General features: G+C 38.8%; 1 protein-coding gene across 1 annotated transcript in view; it reads right to left on the bottom strand.

Annotated features, from left to right (window-relative positions):
* tcf12 (transcription factor 12) overlaps positions 1–22,307 on the bottom strand; it is a 90,941-nt gene extending 68,634 nt beyond the window's left edge. Inside the window, exons 1-4 of the mRNA XM_085374212.1 lie at positions 22,159–22,307; positions 21,281–21,369; positions 20,982–21,054; positions 8,238–8,329 (exon numbers count right to left, since the gene is read on the bottom strand). Coding sequence (XP_085230338.1) covers positions 8,238–8,329; positions 20,982–21,054; positions 21,281–21,352 — 237 coding nt within the window. The 5' untranslated portion in view covers positions 21,353–21,369; positions 22,159–22,307. The remainder of the gene's footprint in view (positions 1–8,237; positions 8,330–20,981; positions 21,055–21,280; positions 21,370–22,158) is intronic.
* Positions 22,308–22,629: the final 322 nt, after the last annotated feature.

Below are 22,629 nucleotides of genomic sequence, written 5' to 3'. Positions count from 1 at the left end.
CATGGTCACCACCCATCTTGAGGAGTTTGCCCCCTCACATATACTAATGTGCCACAAACAGGACTTTGATATCACCAACCATTCCCATGTTATTATGGTGTATTCATATAAATGGCCCACCCTGTACAATAAAATATATCATGCAAACGGAATTCAAAACCAAACTCTTTAACCCTCTAACACCAAGTGTGTCATATATGATACATACTTTTTTTCCCCTCGCCTAAAAATAAGAAAACATAAGAATTTGCACAATAAATTTTTAAGCAATAAATTGCACATAAATGTCAGATATAGCAAAAATTATACAAATGAAAATTCATACATGGAACTTCATATTTCCTCTCTTGTCTTTTTATTTGATTCAAGTTTCAATAAATACTCCAGTGTTGTTGTTGGGGGGGGGTTGGCAATTATTTCTTAGTTCAGGCTTTACATGGTTAAAACAGGTCTCCAAATTCCACAAACAGGCCACCGACTTTCTCAGTATAAGAATTCTGTGCTGTCATCTTAAACCCAACAACTCTTTACCTTAAATGTATCTATAGTTCTATAAAATCAAAACGTATAAATCCAGTTTCTTAAAGTATTCTGTCTTATTCAGTCGTTTTGTGCAAGTCATAAAAGGTCTGTATACCATTTCATGCTTGCAGATGGTGTTGTTTAACAGAAGAGGAAGAAACACAGAGATGCAATCCTCCACCATTTCCAGGTACCTGCAGCTTAAAAAAATTGCCTTTTTTTCTCCTGCAGCTTAACAGTGCCTTTTCATGACAGTTATCAGCTTCAGGAGCTCAGGTCTAAATATCGGTCACAGTATGGTTTTTGAAAACTTGGGGTCCCATGTAATAAAAGATGCTTCGTTACAGTGCTAATCCCAAGTCCTGTGAAAATCCTCCTGTGCTCCAGTAAAATACATCTTCCCAAACTACATTAACTCCCACCAGAGGGACCGAGCAGCAGTGGGCTTGCATTTGTATGGAGCTATTTTCACCAACTCATACCCATTGCATTCAACATACAGTTTAAAAAAAAAAAAAGAAGTAAATCTTATTATCCATCTTTTCTTGTGAGTGGATGGTGATGGAGTAATTTCAAAGGCAGTGGAGTGTTGTGCTGTGTCGAGGGAATCCTCAGAGATTCCCTATTGTGCTCCTGCCAGGCCGCGCTCACTGTTAATCACACCATGAACCGACTCAATAACAACAACAGCCCCGTGAGAAGCTCTAGCACACATACACAGACTTACACATACGGAAAGCATTCCTTCTCATATACAAGTAAAAAGCATCAACCTGACCACTCTCTGCAAGGTTGCTGACCAAACTATGAAATACTGAGCTATGGTCAGCAGACAGTGAAAACAATGGTTAAACAACAAAAATAGATTCTAATCATAAACATAAACATAAACATAAAACCATATGAAAAGCTCTACTTTTTTCTTCCTTTTTAAAATTTGTGCAAATATCAAGAAGAAGAAAAAATGTGTGGTTTCACAGAGACTTATAGGTTGAACTATTTCTTGGCTGGGAACACACCAACTTTCAACAGTCTCTGCTTGTTGCCTGGCAAAAACTGCTCATGGCCAGAAAACAATCTGACAAAAGTTGATATCAGACCAAATTGTCAGCTCGTTAAAACTGTTTTCATCCTCAGTCTTACTGCATCTACTCCAAACAGTTTCCAGGGGAGAGGGGATTTGGTTTTCCCTCGTCGATCACTAGAGACCAATATATCTGCCTGAATCTAACATGAGGTTAAGTCACTATGCCAACATACTAGTTTAGCCAGGACTTTAAAAGTGTGGCAAAGAAAAAAACAGTTCAGTAGCCATGCCTCATGGGTGAAGAAAATAAGTGAGCACTGGCAATTTAAAATTTCACTTCACGAGCACTTAGCTTGGCAACAAGTAGCAAATTGTACTTCCACTAATGGCCATTTGAGGCTGGCTTCAAAAGCGAGCTATTCCCCACAGACTCTCTGGCTAAAATGCCAAACTTCAGCTATGAAACAAACACGTTTAGAGCCTGATACAAACAAATAAGTTTTAAGGTTTTAAGGATAGATTCCCCCCTTCGTAACAACTGCAACAAATCCATTTGGATTTTATGAAGAAGTGAAGTTAATGAAGACATTATGATGTCCAATATTTGGAATCACTGAGCTGGACCTCTCACTAACGCCTGCCTTGTTGGCGTCTTTTTAATTTAATTAAAAAGACAAACAATAAGGCCAGCTGTGAGGCACAGCATAAGCAAGAAGTTTATGCTCGAGTTTTGCTGAATGAAATTCTAGTTTGTTTTTGTTTGTAAGTTATATGAATGCAAGGTGCACCCATAAACAACTCCAGGAGGGGCCAGTGGATGATGACAGGACTACATCCATATTTTATATACATTCTATGACTGACAGTAGTGTTAATCCTGCCCATGATGCTGACTGGGAATTTGTTGCTTACTTTTCCACTGAAAACTTGCAGTTTTATGTCCAACCACCTAAGGAATGAGTCTCATGGAGCAGATGGATTTAAAGGTCTGAAGCCAAGCCAAACCTGACACAAAATTTAATGTAAAATTTCAATTTTTTTGTTGTTAAAATTCACAACATTTTACTAAACTTTAGAGCAATATCCCCCTGTTTTCACCCTTAAAGGTGAAAAGATATCTTTAACATACAGTGTTGTACAAACCTTTGCATTCAACTCCATACAGTGTATATATGTATATACATTTAAAAATATTCATGTATGTATGTATGTATGTAGGTAGGTAGGTAGGTAGGTAGGTAGGTAGAGAGAGAGTTATATATTTATATATATTTGACTCTACACAGGAAAGTTAAGCAAAATATCAAACTGAAAAGCACTTCCTTTCAGTTTTATAATTGCAAAGCAGGAAGAGACCATCAGGGTCAGTCAGCAGTGCAGGAAAAAGAAGTAGGAGGGTAACGGTCAATCCAAGCTTAGTGCATGTTTCTACATTCATCTGCGTGTTCACACTGGGACTGTTAGATCGTCAATCAAAGGTCCCTCATCATTCCCAAACACTGGTGGCCTACATCCATCCAAGACACTAACACACGCTGTCATTGTGCCACAGGGCCACGTTAGCACTGGTGGCTAAATAACTGTCAGATCACTGTGGCAGCGTACAGGCCGGAGCCCATGCCTCATTCCCCAGTCGCTCGCCACAGCGTTTAAAGAGTCATCTCTTCCACACTCTGTGTTGCATCCCAGGTGAACATGTGGCTGCATGTGGCAGCTTGGGAAGTAATGATATGGTCATGATGGATGCGTGTGGGGTCGAGTATCAAGTTGGGGCAGGGCACTAGGGAAGTGGGGGTTGTTGTGTAGTGGCGGTGGGCACAGCCCTGCCTGTCAGACCGCCAGCCTACAGCCACAGCTGCCCAGGATACATCGAATGGCTGGGAGCCAAGGTCAGCACGCCAGGGCTCGGGACTGTTCACAGTCGACTGGTCACACACTCGTAGCAGCAGCTCAAACAAGCTCAGGGACAACACTGAATTCCCTTTGTAACACACTGAAAGATGAAGCACTCAGATTTTTTTCCACGAGCCTTGGACAGATACAATGAACAGAGAAAAACTGGGAAATCTTAGAAAGTAAGTCTTGTTTTTAATTTAGTTATTTGATACTAATTTAATAAGTTCTATAAATTACACTGAATCAAATCTCCAAAGTTTCACCTGAGATAAGAACAATCCAAGAGTCTGTTCTACTGTTCTGTCTCTGCCTAAAAAAATTCAGGAAAAAGGGGAAAACAGCAAGATTTCTGCAGCTCAATTTAAAAATCTCATCTTCTGTAAAGATGCAGAAACATATAAATGATGGTTTAATTGCAAATAGATTTTTAAAAGTTTATCTTAGTGGAACAGCTTCTATAAATTGCCTATGCAAATGTCAGGCTCTTGCTGGGATAGGTGATTCAGCAAATGGAACTCAGTAAACAGATGTATTTGAATTATATTATCCAGAAATCTCAGTCTTTACACAATATCTTTCACTAGATGGTTTGTAAATGCAAAGTTGGCAATCACAGAAATCCGAGTTACTCTAACTTTTACTGGCACCACCTGATTTTAATATCGGCCTGTTTTGGTTATGGTCTGTCCTGAGTGCTCAGGTTCAAGAAAAGACATTGACAAGTTAGTAATTCCCATCATCACAACAATACTCCCTTACTAATGCTTATAATTAATGATTACAATTAGGTTAAATTAGCCAAGATTATTCACTTTGTCTGTCTCTTGTGTGCAAATTTATATTAAGTTAAAAAACAAGGCTAGAAAATTGGTTACAGGAAATGTAAGACAGATTAGTTCTAAATGGAAAAATGGATCTGAAACAAACAAATTAAATGTTCCATTTATGAAAATAACAATGTTAATATTTAGCCTGTCTACAAATTTGCATCATACATCATATCCATTTCCACTGCAGGTGCCTCATTATTTTAAAGCTTTCATTTAGGTAAATTTAAGCAAAACACTATGCTAATCAATCATTATTTAGCTGTTATCGATTACAAAGCACATGAACACTATGGCTTCTTCAGGGAGTTCAGTACTGCCACACACAGTCATTTATTTAGTAGTGCTGGGGTTATTACTTCAGCCATGCTGTGTTCAGACTTTGGTTGCTGTGGTTTCCTTTGCCTGCCTGGCCAAGAACAGTGTTATGGTTTACCTACTAACAGCCCACCATTACTGAGACTCCTGTAGTGACGTCTGGTAAGGGCTTGTGGTCAGGGCTGCTGTTTAAAATGTAAATTAAAGCAGTGTTCTCGTAGCTATGCCGTGCAACAAGCACATATATCATGACATGAGGAGATTTTGCTGTGATATTAATATTTAGTGCAGTTATGCCTCAAAGTGGACCGTTATGCTCATGTGTGCCCCTATATTTTTATTCTTTCATTCTACTACAGTAGCTTTCCATGATTTCAAGTTTAAAATATTCCCTATTTTACCTTATAATTTTTCTTTGCTGCACCTGTTTAGTTCATTCACTGTCTGAAACAAGCTTTTTTAGTTCAACACTCTTTAAGCCAACATTGTGCTGCACCTTGTTAACATTAAGTTTCAATAGCAGCCTTTGGTGCCTGAGATGACCATGATATGGTTCAGTCATTCAACAGTAAAAACCTACAGCAACCTCCTTGTGACAGGAAAAATCAGTTGGTTGCATGTGACCGCACTGAATGCTTACTGCACATGCAACACCCTTAACCTCAGGGTGACCACTTTTGATCACAAAGTGATTGCACAATACGTAGCAAAAAGTCATGGTCTGACTTGGACTGCACGCAATCACTCACAGATGAGTGGCGCTTTATAAGTAACCACTGTCTAATTTATAAACATAGATGGACTGCCAGCACACTGTAATCAATCTTAGTCAGTCTGTGCCAGTGAGCTTAAGTCATCTGCAATGAATCTCTTTGCAGTGGGGACCCAACTCAACTGGTTGGCAACTGGTTGAAAGGTTATGTTCTCTATTCTATATGAGGTTCTAACAGGACCAGAAGTGGTTAATAATTGAATCTCTTTTTAATGTGAATTTCTGGGAATATAGACAGCAGGCATCAGTCTTGTCGTGTCTTGATGTACCAAAATCAATGAAAGACAGCAACAGACACCTCTCTTTACTCACCATTTCTTTATATAGCGCACTGCATTTAATCATTAGTTAGTGTTGATCATTTCCCTAAATCCCTCGTTTTGCACAGTGTTGATGGGAGCCATATCTTTGGTCAGGTGATAAGTGATAGCCTCCGTAATTTCTTTGTGCCTGCGGGAGTTCGACGGGTATAGGGAAGCGCTGCATAAGGTTCCCGTTATTGGTGTTTGGGTGGTTGACCGGGACGGATTTTCTCCTGTCACTTTCTCGTCATCCCTGACGTGCTCTCCGTTGTTTTTTCCCTGCTAATTTTAGCATCACACGGCACAGCTTCTGTATCACGTGGTATAAGGCTCCGCCCTTGTCATTTGTTGAGCAGGAAGAGTGAGCGCTTGTTTTCATGCAGATTACGTCCCGGATCAAAATGCGGTACAATCGTCGTCGTCGTCTTTTTTTTTTTTTTTTTTAAATCGTTGTCATTTGGAAATGAGATCGCACATAAGTATGAATCGAGATCGCGATTTTCTAACGATTAAACGTGCAGCCCTAACTGATGATGTATTTATTATTTTCTTTAGGCTTTGGTTTTGTGAAATTTTTTGTTATTCGTTTTTAATTCAGTTCTTTCCTTTTATTTAGTTATTTCATGAGTATTTTTCTTGCGGTAAATAATAATAACAAAAAAACTTTTTTTTTTAAATATGCAGCTTTTCTTTGAATCTAATTAGGTCACCTTTCAGATGGTCAACAATGTTTGCGAGCAGACATCAAAACTATGTGAACTGTATTAAAAAAAAATCTCAAAATACATTATTCATTGAAAAAACTGAAACTGTCTGGACAGATTACTATAGTCTATTGAGCTTTACAAGAAAAGCCACTTCTTTCCTAAACCAGCATATGCGGGATATAATATTCTATAGGGTATATAAATCAAATCTGTAAGGTACGTACGCAGCTGTGTGTGAGTGTTGACATGCACGCCTTATGGAGGTGCAAACAGCTGTCTGCTGGCTGATGGTGTGCCTTGTAATGTCAGAATCACTCATTTATATGCACCTGGAGCAAAGATATCTCAAGCGTCTCAGTCTTATAATTCAAATCAAGCTGCCTATGTTACCATAGCCTGTAGATGTTCATTCGGGAAGGGCACAGAGAAATAAACAAGGTAACGCAGCTCGAGTGGCTCTGACATTTAACTGAATTCTAATAGAAAGTGACAGGAGATTGACATTAAATGAAATTCATACAGGGCATCTAGAACAACCAATGTGTGAGGGACAAACAAACGGGAAGAGCTGTTCACACTTGCTCACACAAACAGTGAGATGTTCTCACTTAAACAAAGAGATACAGTTTCACATGGAAATGAACATGCACACATCTTGTTCATTATTTTACAAATGAACTACACTTGAGAATATTTTGAAGATACGATTTACAGTGGATTAGGTCATCACAAATAAAGCTACATGACCTTTAAAATTTTTTAATTCCATGACATATCATGTTAATTTACACTCCTTAAAGTGACAAATTTAAACAAATTTCTCATTTCTACTTCACACAGGCCTGAGATCATAGGCTAAATTGTACTGAACTAACTGTGCATAGTGCAGGGTAGCAGAGTGCTGGATATCAGCAGATATTAGTTATGGACAGAATGAAGAAAATAACTAAAAATATTGTTTTCTGTAAATATCTTCGGATATGCAGCCATGAATAAGTTGATCCTTTAATTTTAAAGTCCACCATTTGCCATGATTTAAAAAAGGACTAACATTAAACATTTACATTTACAGACAGGCTGATTGGCCTGCGGAGATGATCACAAACCATATTTTCCTGCAATGCAGCTTATAACATAATAAACATAATATTGTCTTGTTTTCATGGAGAGTAAAGTTTTTAAATGTACGGCAAAAAGCACCTGCTTATTCTGAAGCTCAGTTTTCTGACTGAATCAGTGGATCAACAGATAAAAATCTTGCAACTATTTTGGTAACAGATTAATCCTTGGCATTTTACATTCTCAAATTAGATTATTTTGCCTGCATTTCTCTGTTTTATATGATTTAAAAATAAGTATATTTTGTTCAATTAACCAACAAAAGGAGAAACAAACCCATATTTAATTTAACATGCGGATATTTTCACTACTCTCAGTATTAGACACTCAAACTGCCGATTTAGTTTTGCAAAATCGTGACAGGGTATTTTTTTTAATCTTTCATTTATATCTTTAATTTAGTCATCTACTTTCTGACAGGGATTGGATTATTTTATCAATCCCTTTATCAAAAGTCTTATTATGTTATTGAAAAAGACCTTGCCTCATTGTGGAAATGAATAACAAGCACCATTTAAATATAGCCTGAACTGAAATATTTTTTAAACTAAAAGGAAGCTCAAGAATAACACCAGATTCCAGTGTTTTCTAACCTTTGCTGGTCCCGTCTGTCACACAAATACATGTCTATCATAGGTCCAACAGCAACAATGGTGCTGGGATAAGGTCTTTGTTATAGTAAGTGTTAAACGATGTGCTGTGGAGCAGAAAGGTCACTCAGGAGCATTATCGTGTGGGTCATCTTACCCGTGAGGACTCATAAGAAGGACTGGACTCATAGGAAGGACTGGACTCGCCACCTGGGGTCCAAGATGCTTGGGTGGTCCGCTCATCCATACCTGTCAGAAACAGAGAGCACAACTCAGTCAGAAAGTCACGATTACCCTCACAGTTCAGTGTACCCGTACCACATGTACCTGTGTCTTCACTCAAACAACACCGGTTTATTTAGTGTCCCTGTGGTTGTGTTTAACACGACATCTTCTGTTTATAACTCACTGTATATAATGACCCTTATATTTATATTTGCTTTTGTAATCTTTTTAACTATAAAAAATGTTTCTTACACATCTGTTCTGGCATGGCTAGAACATTGGAAATGTGTGGAAAATATATGAACCTTTTTTTAACATTAAAGGCTTTGATTTCTTACAGATTTGCTGGCAAATTTTTTTTCATAATTACGAATCTGTTTTTGGGAATTTTCAGACATTTCAATTATGTAAAGAGTTTGTGTGTTTCCGCACGGAATATTTATTTTGTAAGTAGCAAAAGACAAGCACGAGAACAATCTATATAAATCTGTGTTTGTCCAATTTACGTTTCTAACTTTTTTTTTGGTATAAAAGTTATTATAATCCATAATGAATTAGATTACATTAGAATATGTTTTACAGATAAAGGAAAGAGTTCACGTGTGAACTAATAATATATCCAACTAATCGTACTATAACAAATTAAATTTCTGTGTCTCTGTTTGCCTGTGAATTCCTTCCACAAGATTGACACCTAATGAACCAAATCTGGCACATAGGTACATCACACAGATATAACTTTTATCCATGTGACATGATGCTATCATGTTGCCTGGCAACCACCTACCAGGACTAAAATGACCCATGTGCAGCGTTCATGCACTTACAACACCTTATAAAAGCATTGTATAATTTTTATTTCACAACAATAATATCCTACTCAGCAAATATCGAATGTAACTGTTTTTCACATTTTCCAATGGCAATGTTTAAATCATTAACATTACAGTATAACATCTGACAATTAAATACATTATACTATATATCCATCCATCCATTCGCTTCCGCTTATCCTTTTCAGGGTCGCAGGGGGCGCTGGAGCCCATCCCAGCTGTCATAGGACGAGAGGCAGGGTACACCCTGGACAGGTCGCCAGTCTGTCGCAGGGCCAACACACAGGGACAGACAACCATTCGCACTCACATTCATTCGCACATTCACACCTAGTGACAATTTGGATTATCCAATTAACCTATCCCCACAAGCTGCATGTCTTTGGACGGTGGGAGGAAGCCGGAGTACCCGGAGAGAACCCACGCAAACACGGGGAGAACATGCAAACTCCACACAGAAAGACCCCGGCCTGATGTTGGAATTGAACTCAGGACCTTCTTGCTGTGCGGCAACAGTGCTAACCACCGTGCCATCGTGCTGCCCTATATTATATATAATATACTATATATAAAATATATAATATATATAATATAGTATGACTCCTATATCTACCTATTTCTTTGTCAAAACAAATCTACCACCCATATTTTTTTTAATTTTCTCAACGTGATTAAGTTTACCAGTTTGACAACAGCACAATAATAATAATGAAAAAAAAATGCACTTCTCTTTTATTCTGGCTTTTCCAGCTTGAAATGTTTTCTGTGGGGTTTTTTTCCTTTTTCAATTTTCATTATTAAGAAATATATCTGAGTTTCGGGTGGTTGTCTGAACAAAACAAGATATTTGCATATGCTGTTCATTTTCTAATATTTTATTCAGGAAAAAAAATCTGGAGGAAAATAATTCACAGATTTACTGATGACAGTAATTAGTGAAATTAGTTCTGAGCTGCAACACTTAATGTCCGCCAAAAAACATCTTCAGCCAGCAGCTTTGGATATAACAATGACCACAAATGAGCAAAAAAGAAAAAACAAAAAGAAAAACTTAATAACCTGGGTGGGTCACATAAACAGACTCTTGTCTTGCTTACAAGTTGGAAATGCTATTTAATTACAGGTGCAAGCCTTTGGTCTGATTAACACCCAGACTGCCATGACAGCAGTGTGATTTTTACAACAAAACAAAAAGAAAAGTGACTAACTGATATCTTTAAATGTGACACATAAATATATTTTTCCTTCAAATTCTCCTCATGTACCACAAAGCAACCACAAACTTGGTAATCCGATGTATGGCAGGCTAAACAGCTGAGCACTGAAACGTGATAAAACTCATTTTCTAAATTAAAGAAAACCTGAATGTTTCAAAACTCAAACTGATAAACAAATAAAATCAATAACGCCAACCAATCTGCAAAGCTAGAGCATCTGGCACAGCTTGAAAAACACAATATCTGATTTTTACAATCTAATTTATGTGATATAGTCAGTAACAAATATTTGATGCCTCGATTGAACATTATTGTGCTCCTGTAATAGCCAAAGTCACCACAAAGAAAACATAACTGCAACGCAGGTAAAGCATCAATATTCTCGAAGTTATTGATTGTCCCTGTTGTAATAATATCTGTCCCAGTAAAATGCAATCCCATTTGTTCATTTCCAACTTCAAATAAAGAATATCAGATTTTATAAATATTGGGTATGCTCAGAAAAAATAATACAACAAACAAAAAAAACTTTTTTTTTTACACTTTAACAGGTTTAACAAATTTAACAGATGATATGCAGCAAAGCTGGTCTAATAATCAAAAAAGCTGAATTTTTCCAAGTGAAACTAACAAACAACAAGTAAAAAGCAAAAGTTAATTATGCACAGCTAAAAACAAACCTATAATCACTGATCAAAACGTGTTTGGTGGTGGTCCTCTGATTCACCAACATCTAAATACAGCTCTGCAGCCCTACATATAATGTTCAGTTTCACCTAATGAGGTTCAGTGCAGCTTACATGGAACTTTTTATGCGTCACTAAAGCTAATAATCACAAACAAAGCCCTTTGGTGTTATCGGAAATTGATGAGGATGTGGAACAATGATTACAAGATACGGAAAAAATACCCAATCTGAAATGATACTGCAGTTAGATTTTTTTTTTTTAATTTTTAGTGTCAATACTACAATTTCAGCCTCCATTCTGCCAAGAACTTCTTAGTCAGAAACCTGTTTGTCTAATTATACATTTTACCCGAAAGTCAGTGACATTTCTGTAACCAGAAATCACGCACCAGTGAGCAGCGCAACAAATAAGTTTCATCCTGACAGACATGGTGCTTTGCTGCTTGCACGGAGTAGATTCATTTCCTCTTCTTCAGTGGGCAAACTATAAAGTTAATTTGTCTCGCTTTTGTGATTTGTCGGTTTTGTCATCCACATTTGAGGCCGTGATACTCGTGTTACTAATTGAACTACTAGTGTTGGTAGTGTGATGACACGATGGTGACATGCTGTCGCCCAGCTGAGGCATTTTACACTGTGAATGTAACAATGGTCAGTGTTTGCAGTCTGGGCCACTGGTTGTCATCTTGTCTGATTACCATCTCCAAAAGGGCTCTAGGGTTCCCTCTCTTCTCGGTACACAGACAGCCACCACAATGAGATTACTCACTGATACAAGAGGATAAAGAAAACACACAAATACACTGGCTGGCTGCAATGTAAGCATAATGAAACATGGAGAATCAGGTTCACATTCATCATTTTTTTAAGAAATGTTTGGTCTCCGAGTGTGTCTCAGGGTGTTTTCCACTATGTTAGACTAGAAGTTCTTTACACTGATAGAAAGGGGAGTTTAACTGGTCCACCCGACTTGAGCTAAAAGTGGGCTTTATGTGGCCCGCAGTGTCCAATGACTTTGACGTCCCTGCATTAGACTGAGCTCTTTTTTTTTTTCTGTTCTATGACTTTAAGACCTGTCCACCTCATCTGATTTTTGTTCTCCAGCTTAATTGACCAGCAAATTTGTAGGAACATCCCTAATATTCAGTATGTAGTCCATCAAACCATTATCAACAACATGTTTTCAGTAGAAGGCTCTGGGTGAAAAAGCAAGCAGTGTGGTTGTAGTGGTTGTGTTTGTAATAACATGCTGACTCCTCCTTTCTTACCATCTCTACGGCATCATTCATGAACAGCTTGCACCAAACCTAGATTCAGTTAAAAGCCAGCCAATAAAATTATTTGTGCACTTTTTGTACAAATGAAAAGATTTGAGCATTAAGTTCAATATTACTGATGCAAGAAAATTCAACAAGGCTGTGAAAGTGTCTGCTCAGCAAACTGCAGGAAAAAAATAGCCAAGCATTACAGTTTGTATTTAGAATTTCACTACTAGTGACATTTGCTGAGATAGGAATCTATATCATCTTACTCACTTGGAGAATGAATACTTTTCATCACTCGAAAACAGTTGGCAGCACAACCACACGCCAAATGTTATGCATTTATTTTACAAAAAAGAGCATTTGGTCCTGGCAGTATCTGAAATACACTTAACATAACACATGGGGCCCATAATACATAAATTGCTCCTATGGGCAAAGACAGTGACACATTTTGTATACAGTGGTCCCTCGCTATATGTTTTGCGGATTTTTTTGTGCAATTTTGCATGCTTTTTTTTTTTTGCAGTGCAATCAATCAATCTCGTACCGTGTCTCCTGTACAGTACAGAATGCATTCAGCTTGTCAAATTTACATAAATCTTCGATCGCTAGCAGTGTGACTCTGAAGTGCTGTACTGTATGTTTGTAAGTTTTCTACCCAACAAACGCACCAATGCTGACAAAACTTTTATACACCATCAAAGGCATAACACATGGGGCCCATAATACATAAATTGCTCCTATGGGTGAAAAGTGTGAAAATTTTCATGCCTGTCTGAGAAAAGTGTATAAAATGTGTAGCCTTAAAAAAACCTATAATAGCCTTAAGCCTTAAAATCTATAATAATTGTCAAAAAATTAAGTTGGCTACTTTACGGATTTCACATATCGCAGGTTATTTTTAGAACGTATACATATATATATATATATATGTGTGTATATATATATATATATATATATATATATATACGTATGTATGTATGTGTGTGTGTGTGTGTGTGTTACCAGTCATTTGGGAAACCTCAAGAGCTGTAGAGTAAGTTTGAAACAGTTATGCATGTACTTTCTCATACATTCTCATATTGGGTTCTCAGTTTTGGACCCTTGGGCTATATCTATTTCCATGTGTGCATCATGGCGTTACATGAAGAGCGTTGGCAGAGGAACAGAAAAAAAAATCTAAATCAAGATGGAAAAAGGCTGCAGTAAAACTGATGGCCAACTAATAATGAGTTGCAGCTACTATATGGAAGTACACAACTGTACTAAACTGCAGGATTACAATTTGCAAAAGAACATGAAAAGAAGCTTGATGAATACTGGGTGTATAATCTTTGTCTATATGAGGCCGAGATAAATCTGTTTGACTCAGATGAGGTGTGTGGCATGAAAGTGGGCCGGACGACCACAGTAAATGAGATGCAAACAGTAACACACAAAAAGGACTGTGATGACCTGTGGCTTGTGTTTGTGTATTTGTCGAGTTATATTTTATTTCTTTGTACAGTTTTGCTTCTTATTTGGGGGGGGGGGGGGGGGGGGGGGGGGGGGGGTAAGTACATTGAACTTGTGTGTAATAAAATCTTCTATATAACAAAACACTAGCTAGAAACATTATTTCCTGTCTCCAGACACAAGGTACTAGAGACTAGACGAATCTCCCATAAGTGCCCAAAGGAGACAGACAAGGTTCTGACAAAGATCTGGCCAGGTACACTCAAAAAACCAGAGCAACGCAAACATATCTTGAGCATTTCTTCAGATATTGGTGCAACACTATTATCCCACTATCCCAGTAATAAAAAGGTTGACTAACGCTCATTACGCTTCTACCATGGGGCCTTTAATGCAGTAAATGAGGGATGTGGATCATTTGATAATCAGATCTATTTTCCAAAGGGATGTATTCACTTCTGGCAAATAGTGCAGCGTGATATAGTTTCCATGTCTGTTAGAGTAATGCTAGGGTTCACACAGGTCCGAGTGACGTAAATTTCTACATCGCAAAGATGATGAATGTGAGGCTCTGTGCAGACGTCCACATGCCTGCCAATTTTTTTGTGACCACACAGACTTGTCCATGAAGACACTACTCCACAATACACAAGTACACATGGGGCCCCTCAGGGAGAAGGTTTTTGGGCTTGATGTCTAATTGATGGTTTCTTGTATAAATGATCTTAGAGCAGCCCAGTCAAAACTATGACTGTGCCAAATGTTTTCACGCAAATCACAATAATGTGAAATAGCAACTGAAATCAGACAAATCCAACTGATTCCAACAGGGATACACAGGGTTAACATCAACCCTCCATTACTCCATATAAGCTACACTTACACCACACCTTTTTATTTACCACAATCTTTTGCACTAGCTACAAACACTGGCTACAAAACAAACATGTCCATGATTACAGCTAGAAACAGTGAATTTCAAACACGCTGTTTCCTGACATAATCGACAATCTCAAACACTATATTTCAACAAATTTAAATTAAGACCTGTTAGCCCAAAATTAGGGATGCATCTACCGTATTTCCCGGACTACAAAGCGCACCTAAATATTAGCCGCACAAGCTAAAATCAGGGGAAAATCCTGTTTTGTACATACATTAGCCGCACCTGACCAAAAGCCGCAGGTGTTTCAATGTTGACTTATCATATGTAAGAGAATATGCACAAAGGGAATTGTCAGGAAAGAGATGGCTGTTTGGAGACATCACTTTTATTAATATTTTGAAAAACAAGTTATGGGTACATATTTGCACATGTAGTACATAACAGTAGCCTACAGCACACCAGAACAATAGATTCGGCCTACCTTTTAGGCTCAGGTGCAGTGACACAGCTTTAACAAGAAGAAAAGTCAGTCATTCACCACCATCTTTCTCTTCTTCCTGCGCACTAAAACCACCAAAGTCCTCTTCTCCAGTGTCGGATACAAACAGGCTCAGGATGGCTTCGTCATCCACTCTTCTTCTCTCCTTCGTTGTCACTTTCAAAACCAAAGAAATCCTCATTGTCAGTGTCAGAGTCGAACACCCTCAGAAGGGCCGTGGCGGTGTCCTCCTCTCCATCATGCAGCAGTCCAGCCCTTCAAAATCCGTTGGTGATCGTGGATGTTTTCACACTTTTCCACGCTGTCAGAATCCACCGGTGGAGTTGGGCATAACTTGCTTTTTGGGCATAACTTGCAAGTTTATCGCCGCTCATCATCCACGACTCCCGCTGAACGCGTAGCGCTACTTTGAAGTTTGTTTTTCGCGCTACTTCGTACGGCACTACGTTGCCTGGCGGACGGACATGTGACTAACATACCACTCTTGAACCCCGATCCTTCCGCCAGGCAACGTAGTGCCGTACAACAGCGGAACACACAAAACAAATCGTCTTACGATATGACAAAAATCACGGACAATCCATAGAAAAGCCGCACCTGACTAAAAGCCGCAGGGTTCAAAGCTTGTGCAAAAAGTAGCGGCTTATAGCCCGACATTTACGGTAATCGGGACAGAAATGTTGATAATATGAGGTGTGATCAAGAGGCATGAAGCACAGTTCAGGCTGTTTGCTCTGAATGTTCTCCCTCAGAAACTTCAGACTGACCCCAGAGGAAAAGAAATTCTTATGCACGACCGTGTGACTATCAAGAAAAACAAACGGCACACTCGTGGATGTGCTCCTGACCTCACTTGCCACTTTTGTTCATTGACACTGACAATTCTTTAACTGAAACATGCTCATTTGTAGATGGACACAGTTTGAAAGAGAAGTTTAGGATTGCTCTCTGCACAAGTTCAAGGGTGTGTGCAGAAATCACAGAGCACACAGTGCAAGTGGTCATAGCGGGACATGCAGGAAGGAAAAATAAAAGTGGGGCTGAAAATGGTCAAGAGATGCACGTGAAGATAATCTTAAAGGGAGAGATCGGGTAAACTCAAATCAGATACGGTTTTTGATTTTCATGATCTGGTTTCCAGAACATTTTGATTACACCTCATAACATTCAGCCTTTACTCCTCCCTTTCTCGGAGGGAAAGATTACTTTTCTCTAGAACTTCTGCTCTACATCACACTGCCCTGATTCATTTGGCCAGAAAAATATTAACCACTGCAAATGTCTTATTTGGTATCTATATTAGATATGAGAGGAGCTGGAGCCTATTCATGAGGTGCAAGTCTGTCTATCACAGGGCCAACACAAAAAGACAGACAACCAAGTTATGGTTTCTCCAATTCTGCTATCAGAGATCAGCCAAACAAATATATTAAGGACTTCAAGCATCCACCGATCTAAGATAACCTGAGCCACACTCCAGCGAGTCCACATTCACAGAGCCACATCACCAGCCTTACCTTTATATTGAGAAACCTAATGATAGTAGGGACCTGATTTGTTTTGCATAATTCCTTTTAAGAAGTTTATCTGTCCCCTGGATTTTTATTTCTTTTTCAGGCGAATCTGAGATGCGGTCAGGTGTAACGGAGGTGAAGAACTGACATGGAATTACCCCCATTACAAACTAATATTTTATTTTTAGAAACAAACACGGTTATTTAACAGCAAATAAAAGATGTAGTGTTACCATAAAACAATAATTAGAGTTATTATAGTTCCAATTTAAAACTATGTGTGGAAAAACTGTTTAATTATCACACTCATATTCACACAAACAGCCAATTCAGAATCACCACTTCACCCAACACACATGTCTTTGGGCTGCGGGAGAAAGCCAGGGTACATGAAATGAACTCACACAGGGAGACTTGAGCCAGCCAGTGTATTCAAACCTAGGAGCCTTCCTGCGAGGTGACACCCTGCAGGGTATCGTTCCTTCATACACGGTTGAACAATTTTAACTGGCATATGCTTACATCCTTCAGGTATCTTCTCTGTAATGCATTTCTAAATCATTGAAAACCATCTTGACTTTACAGGCAAGAGTATTTATTTTTGTTAGGTGACATCAATCTGATAATTAATAACCAAATCTGATGCTTTGCACACAAAACTGACCTCAAAGTGAGGCAGCAGCAGTGACGCTCTCTTTGTAGCTACGACCGGCAATGAGACATTTCATTTTGGGATCCATCTGACTGACAAACCAACCTACAACAGCTGCTGGTCACAGTCAACAAATGTACCACTACATACCCACTAAATGAAAATTACCCATTTCACAGCAGCCCCACTCCACTGAAGAGTCAATGGCCTCATCAGATTTGCCTCATCAACACAGCTGGAGGAGAGAAATGATGAATCTCCGTTAGAGCCACTTTGGCTATTTTTTCCAATCCATCTTTCTCTGACACACTTTTGAAGGGTCCTGCATGTCCCACTCTGCCTCAATTATCTGGCTATGCCCAGCTGAGATGCAATAATCCAAACCCTCATTCCCTGCAATTTCCACACTCATGACTGCACACTCACTTGCCTTAAGTTCACAATCACTTATGTAGGTGCTTCTTCCCCTACCTTGAGGATCAGAGAGACATGAGCTCTGGCTGTAGGCTAAAGGGAAGAGGGATTTACCCGCTATAGGTGTCAGTGCTGGAATATTTAAATTAGAACGTATACATGCATACATATGCAAACTAAATTTAGCCTCCTGAAATTACAATCCACTGCAGAGTCAAAGTTGTGCGGATGCTTGTTTGTTGGAAAAAAGTGGTATAGCTCATACGAGCAGTTTTTGCTTCAAAAACACAAAATACTAAAGCAGACAATAAATTCCCTCTCGCTATTTAGATGTAAGACACTTTTAGTGGCTCATCTTCTCCATGATACTGCAGCGTGATATAGTTTCAGTAGTGAATTTTGCTGAAGTTCCACAGGAAATATTTAAGATGTGACTTAACAAAATACCAAACATTCAGAAATTTGAAACTAAAAAACAGAAAAGCTAAAAAGCTATGGAAATCTTTCCAGAGTGTGTCTCTTACAGCAAAATATATCCTGTGACACGAAACCATAAATGGATGTAGAAATATCATGCAACTCAAAAACACTTGAGTGTAATCTCTCTGTCCTACATCTAATTATTTATCAATCAAGTTATATATCTATATAGATATATAATTTTTTAAAAACACAGTGGATCATTCAATCTCAATTCATCCAATTAAAAAAACCACCATGACATATTTTGAGTATAATATTAACAGAAAGGTGCTCTTTGTAAAATAGTTAATTTAGATTTAGTATATGGTGTCATACCTCAGAAATATCACAGTGAAGAAATATCAGTCCCCTACCTGCAAAGTTATGGTTTCTCCAATTCTGCTATCAGAGATCAGCCAAACAAATATATTAAGGACTTCAATCCACCGATCTAAGATAACCTGAGCCACACTCCAGCGAGTCCACATTCACAGAGCCACATCACCAGCCCTACCTTTATATTGAGAAACCTAATGATTGTAGGGACCTGATTTGTTTTGCATAATTCCTTTTAAGAAGTTTATCTGTCCCCTGGATTTTTATTTCTTTTTCAGGCGAATCTGAGATGCGGTCAGGTGTAACGGAGGTGAAGAACTGACATGGAATTACCCCCATTACAAACTAATATTTTATTTTTAGAAACAAACACGGTTATTTAACAGCAAACAAAGATGTATTGCAAATTAAAGAACAAAAACATCTGAAGTGTTACCATAAAACAATAATTAGAGTTATTATAGCTCCAATTTAAAACTATGTGTGGAAAAACTATTTAATTATCTAACACAAACAGTCAAACCTAGACTGTAGGGGGAATAAAAGAACTGAAACAAAGCTGCCTATTTATAAATCTGTACTTAGATAGAAATAAGCAAAAGGAGACATTAATACCTAATCTGAGCTCTTTAAATCTGCTCTAAACATAGTTCATGTCATAATAATAAAAATATCTGCAGATAGTATGTTTCTCACAAAATATTACATTTACAAATTGCAAATAAAATCTACAAAACATCTTGTAATTACACAGTCACGCCCACATAATTTTTATCATTTTTGTTTTTAACCAACAGCCCAGGTGTAGCCTTAGTTCAGTTTTGAAGAAAAAACTTGGTTACCAGAAGACACACACCGGTGCCAATGAGCTTTGAGCTGTAACTTACAATTCTCCACAGAAAAAGCACCAGGCTGGCCACAGTGTATTTAAGAGCACCTTCCTACAATAAACCACAACAGCACATAGTTATGCCTTACAGTGCACTGCATGGACAACACCAATGTTTAGTCATCCTAGTAAAAATGCTTGTTTTGCAGATAAATCAACATTAAAGAAACCTGTTTCATTTTTTGTCATCAGCTTGCTGCAGCAATGACAAAACAACCCGGCTGCTGAAAACATCCACAATTAGAGAAACATTCACTGAGGTTTCCACCTGTGTAATCTGACACAATCAAGTGAAAAAGCTCTGCAATACATTTCCTGTCTGGCACTCCTGTAACTTGTTTCAAATCGGCTCTGACTTCTCAGGGAGCAGATAGTAGTGGTGGCGGCATGCTCAGATTTATTATTTTTTATAAAGGTATACCTAAAACACTGTCACATGAAAACCTTCAAAAATATTGACAACGCTGTTGTCAATGTGAAACTTTGTGTTATTATTACATTACATGAACATATGCGTGGGAAGCTTACCAGAAAGGTGCGACTATTTGAAAATTCTCAGAGCAATTTCACTAGAATTTCTTGCCATTTGTTTTACTGAAGAGACCACACACACACACACACACACACACACACACACACACACACACACACACACACAGCATCATCGTTACTTGAATGATTAGGTATTATAAAAGTCAGCCCCGCAGTTCATGTGTGACAGCTCTGTTCTTGTTTCTTTGTCATTTCTCCTCAGTGTGTGTCTTTCGTTTCGCAGATAACCGATGACAACGAGGCTTTGTGGATGCACACAAGACATGCTTTCACAATACATAAAGCTCGATTGTTGACTTTCTCTAGTGGCACATCAGACAATAGATGTGCTTCGGATTCATGTCCTGTAGCGTTTATAGATATAGGAAGCGATCCAGAAGCAGAAAAGCTTAACGCTAGTTATTACGACCAAACCACCTACTAACCCTAACCCAAAGAGACCAGAAATTCATGGAAAACACACTTAAATGTATGCGTATATTTGAGGGGCATCATCAATATGCTCCTGTAATCTTGCTCAATAAGAAAATGTCACACAATCCCACTAGGGATATTAACAGCATTTTCCTGAAGGAAACCTTACAGCGAATCCTTAACCACAAGCTGACAAAAGAACTGCCTAATTAAAGCATCTGACAATGCGATGAAAAAATGAATAACACTCACATTAGATCAATAAAACATTTACACCCGTCTGTGTCCTAAACCAAGCTTTGTTCTACATCTTTACTACAGCACTGCACTACAATTCCAGGTGGAGGGCTCATGTTTCAAGCACCAGATGTGAAAAGCACACACACACAGAGGAGAGAGAAGAATCACATGCAATGCTGAAAACTAAGACAGTTTTCTTCCAGTCTCCATTTATATAAATAAGTCCAAACAGAACTCAAACAAATCAGAATCAGGTAAACAACCGATCTTCAAGTGCAGAATTATGAGTCATGCGAGCAGGGATAAAGAGAGACTACGTATCAGAGGGTTTACAGAGAGGTCTTTGGGACCAGGTCCTACCTGATGCACTGAACTGACTGCTTCCAAGTGTGGTAGGCCTATTTTTCCCTCCGCTTACAGGTGGAGAGAACATCTGAAAGGAGAAACACAGAAATGCATACCTACAATTAGAGCAAGTCAGATGTGCAAAAGCAACCATTCACATAATCCAGTGCCATGACACTAAATCAAGGTTAGCCTGTGAAATCATACTACTCGACATACTAACAGGAATTGATCAATTAGTCATTATTAAGCCTGTTTAATCATCACATGTCTTGGAGCTGCATGGCAAAGCGTTTAAAAAAAACCCAACCTACCGCACTAAAGTCCAGCAGGTCACTTAGTTCCTTGTCAGTTCCGAGAGCGGCAATCCGCTGCTGGGGGTTCATCCTGGCGATCTAGAAAGCTGGAGAAGACAAAGTCCATCAGATTACATCTTTGCTGGTTTATTGAGCAGAGGGGACTAGTACCACATGAAATGACTGCCGCGGGAGGTATTTGTTATGGATGAAGAATAAAGACCATCACTGTGAAGTAAAGTTGACTATGGCTTTAACCTTCATGTGGCAAACACGGACAGAACGGGCGTATAATCACTGATGAAAGTGTGCAGAAATGTTTCTCTTTACTTGTTTTCTCTCACTGCGCTGATTAAGAGAGATGAGACCGTTAGTAGGAGCGCTCTGAATGGATGGCTCTGCTTGTTAAAGCCAGGACCTGCAGCATCGCGTTAGAGCGCCGTCAACGTGCCTCTGTTATCACTCCGAGACGTTTAAACGACCCTCTGCCCGGGCTGTCACTAACCGTGTTAATGTCAGTGGTCTGTGCGGCTTATTTTCCACGTATAACAATGGTTATCGCCTACTGTTCGCGGAGGCACCTAACGTCGCTTAGCTAAGCGGCTAACACTAGCTGCAGTCCCTAGTTCATATGGGTTGAAAATAGCTAGCGAGCTGCAGGCAGCTGCAGCGTTTTTAGTCCGTGTAGACAGCAGTACGGAGAAGACAATGCCCTCCGATAGACCGAAACGTAAATTACAGACCACTTCAAGACAGGCAACACAGATAAACAAATACTGTAAATGATAATCTCAATTTCCAGCTCCGGAATACAAAACGCAGTGATGGTCTTTCTCAACTCCCAACTTCTTTCACGGGTCCGAAAGCTTTTTGGCAAACTCCTTCTGATATTTTACCTGTTTTCCGATTAAAATCCCGACTAGGGTGATCTGGTGAAGAGTCGTTTTCTGAAAAGACGCCTCAGAACAGCGAAATGTGGGTTTAAACAGCAATTACTGGGGGAATATCCTCTATATATATCAGTTACGAGTTTCCCTTAGGCAGACATTTTTGCTTTGCAAAAGCCTCAGCACCACGATGACATTGGTTACTGTATCCCTCCGCCGAGCTCAGTGACATGATGGTCCCACACAGGGGGAGATGCTGCGGGAGTCAGCGCGAGCTGCTGTCCTGGGTCGCGCTGATGCACGACAGGTTTATCTGTGCGTTATTATCACTGACTGCTAATGCGAGTTTTAGCAGACTGTGGAGTAACACTGTTCCTCAAAATTCAGAAATAAGGGCAATGAAATGATGGGAGTCTGATTTCCCAGTTTAAATAGGTTTTTATTAAAGATTAGCCATAATTGCCATATCAGAATCAGAAT

This window comes from Diplotaxodon limnothrissa, linkage group LG1 (genome assembly GCF_057381915.1).
Source record: "Diplotaxodon limnothrissa isolate DT_005_m linkage group LG1, D_limnothrissa_male_GT1.1, whole genome shotgun sequence".
NCBI lineage: Eukaryota > Metazoa > Chordata > Actinopteri > Cichliformes > Cichlidae > Diplotaxodon > Diplotaxodon limnothrissa.
Note: the sequence above shows the minus strand (reverse complement) of the source record. Positions and strands in the feature narration are given on the sequence as shown.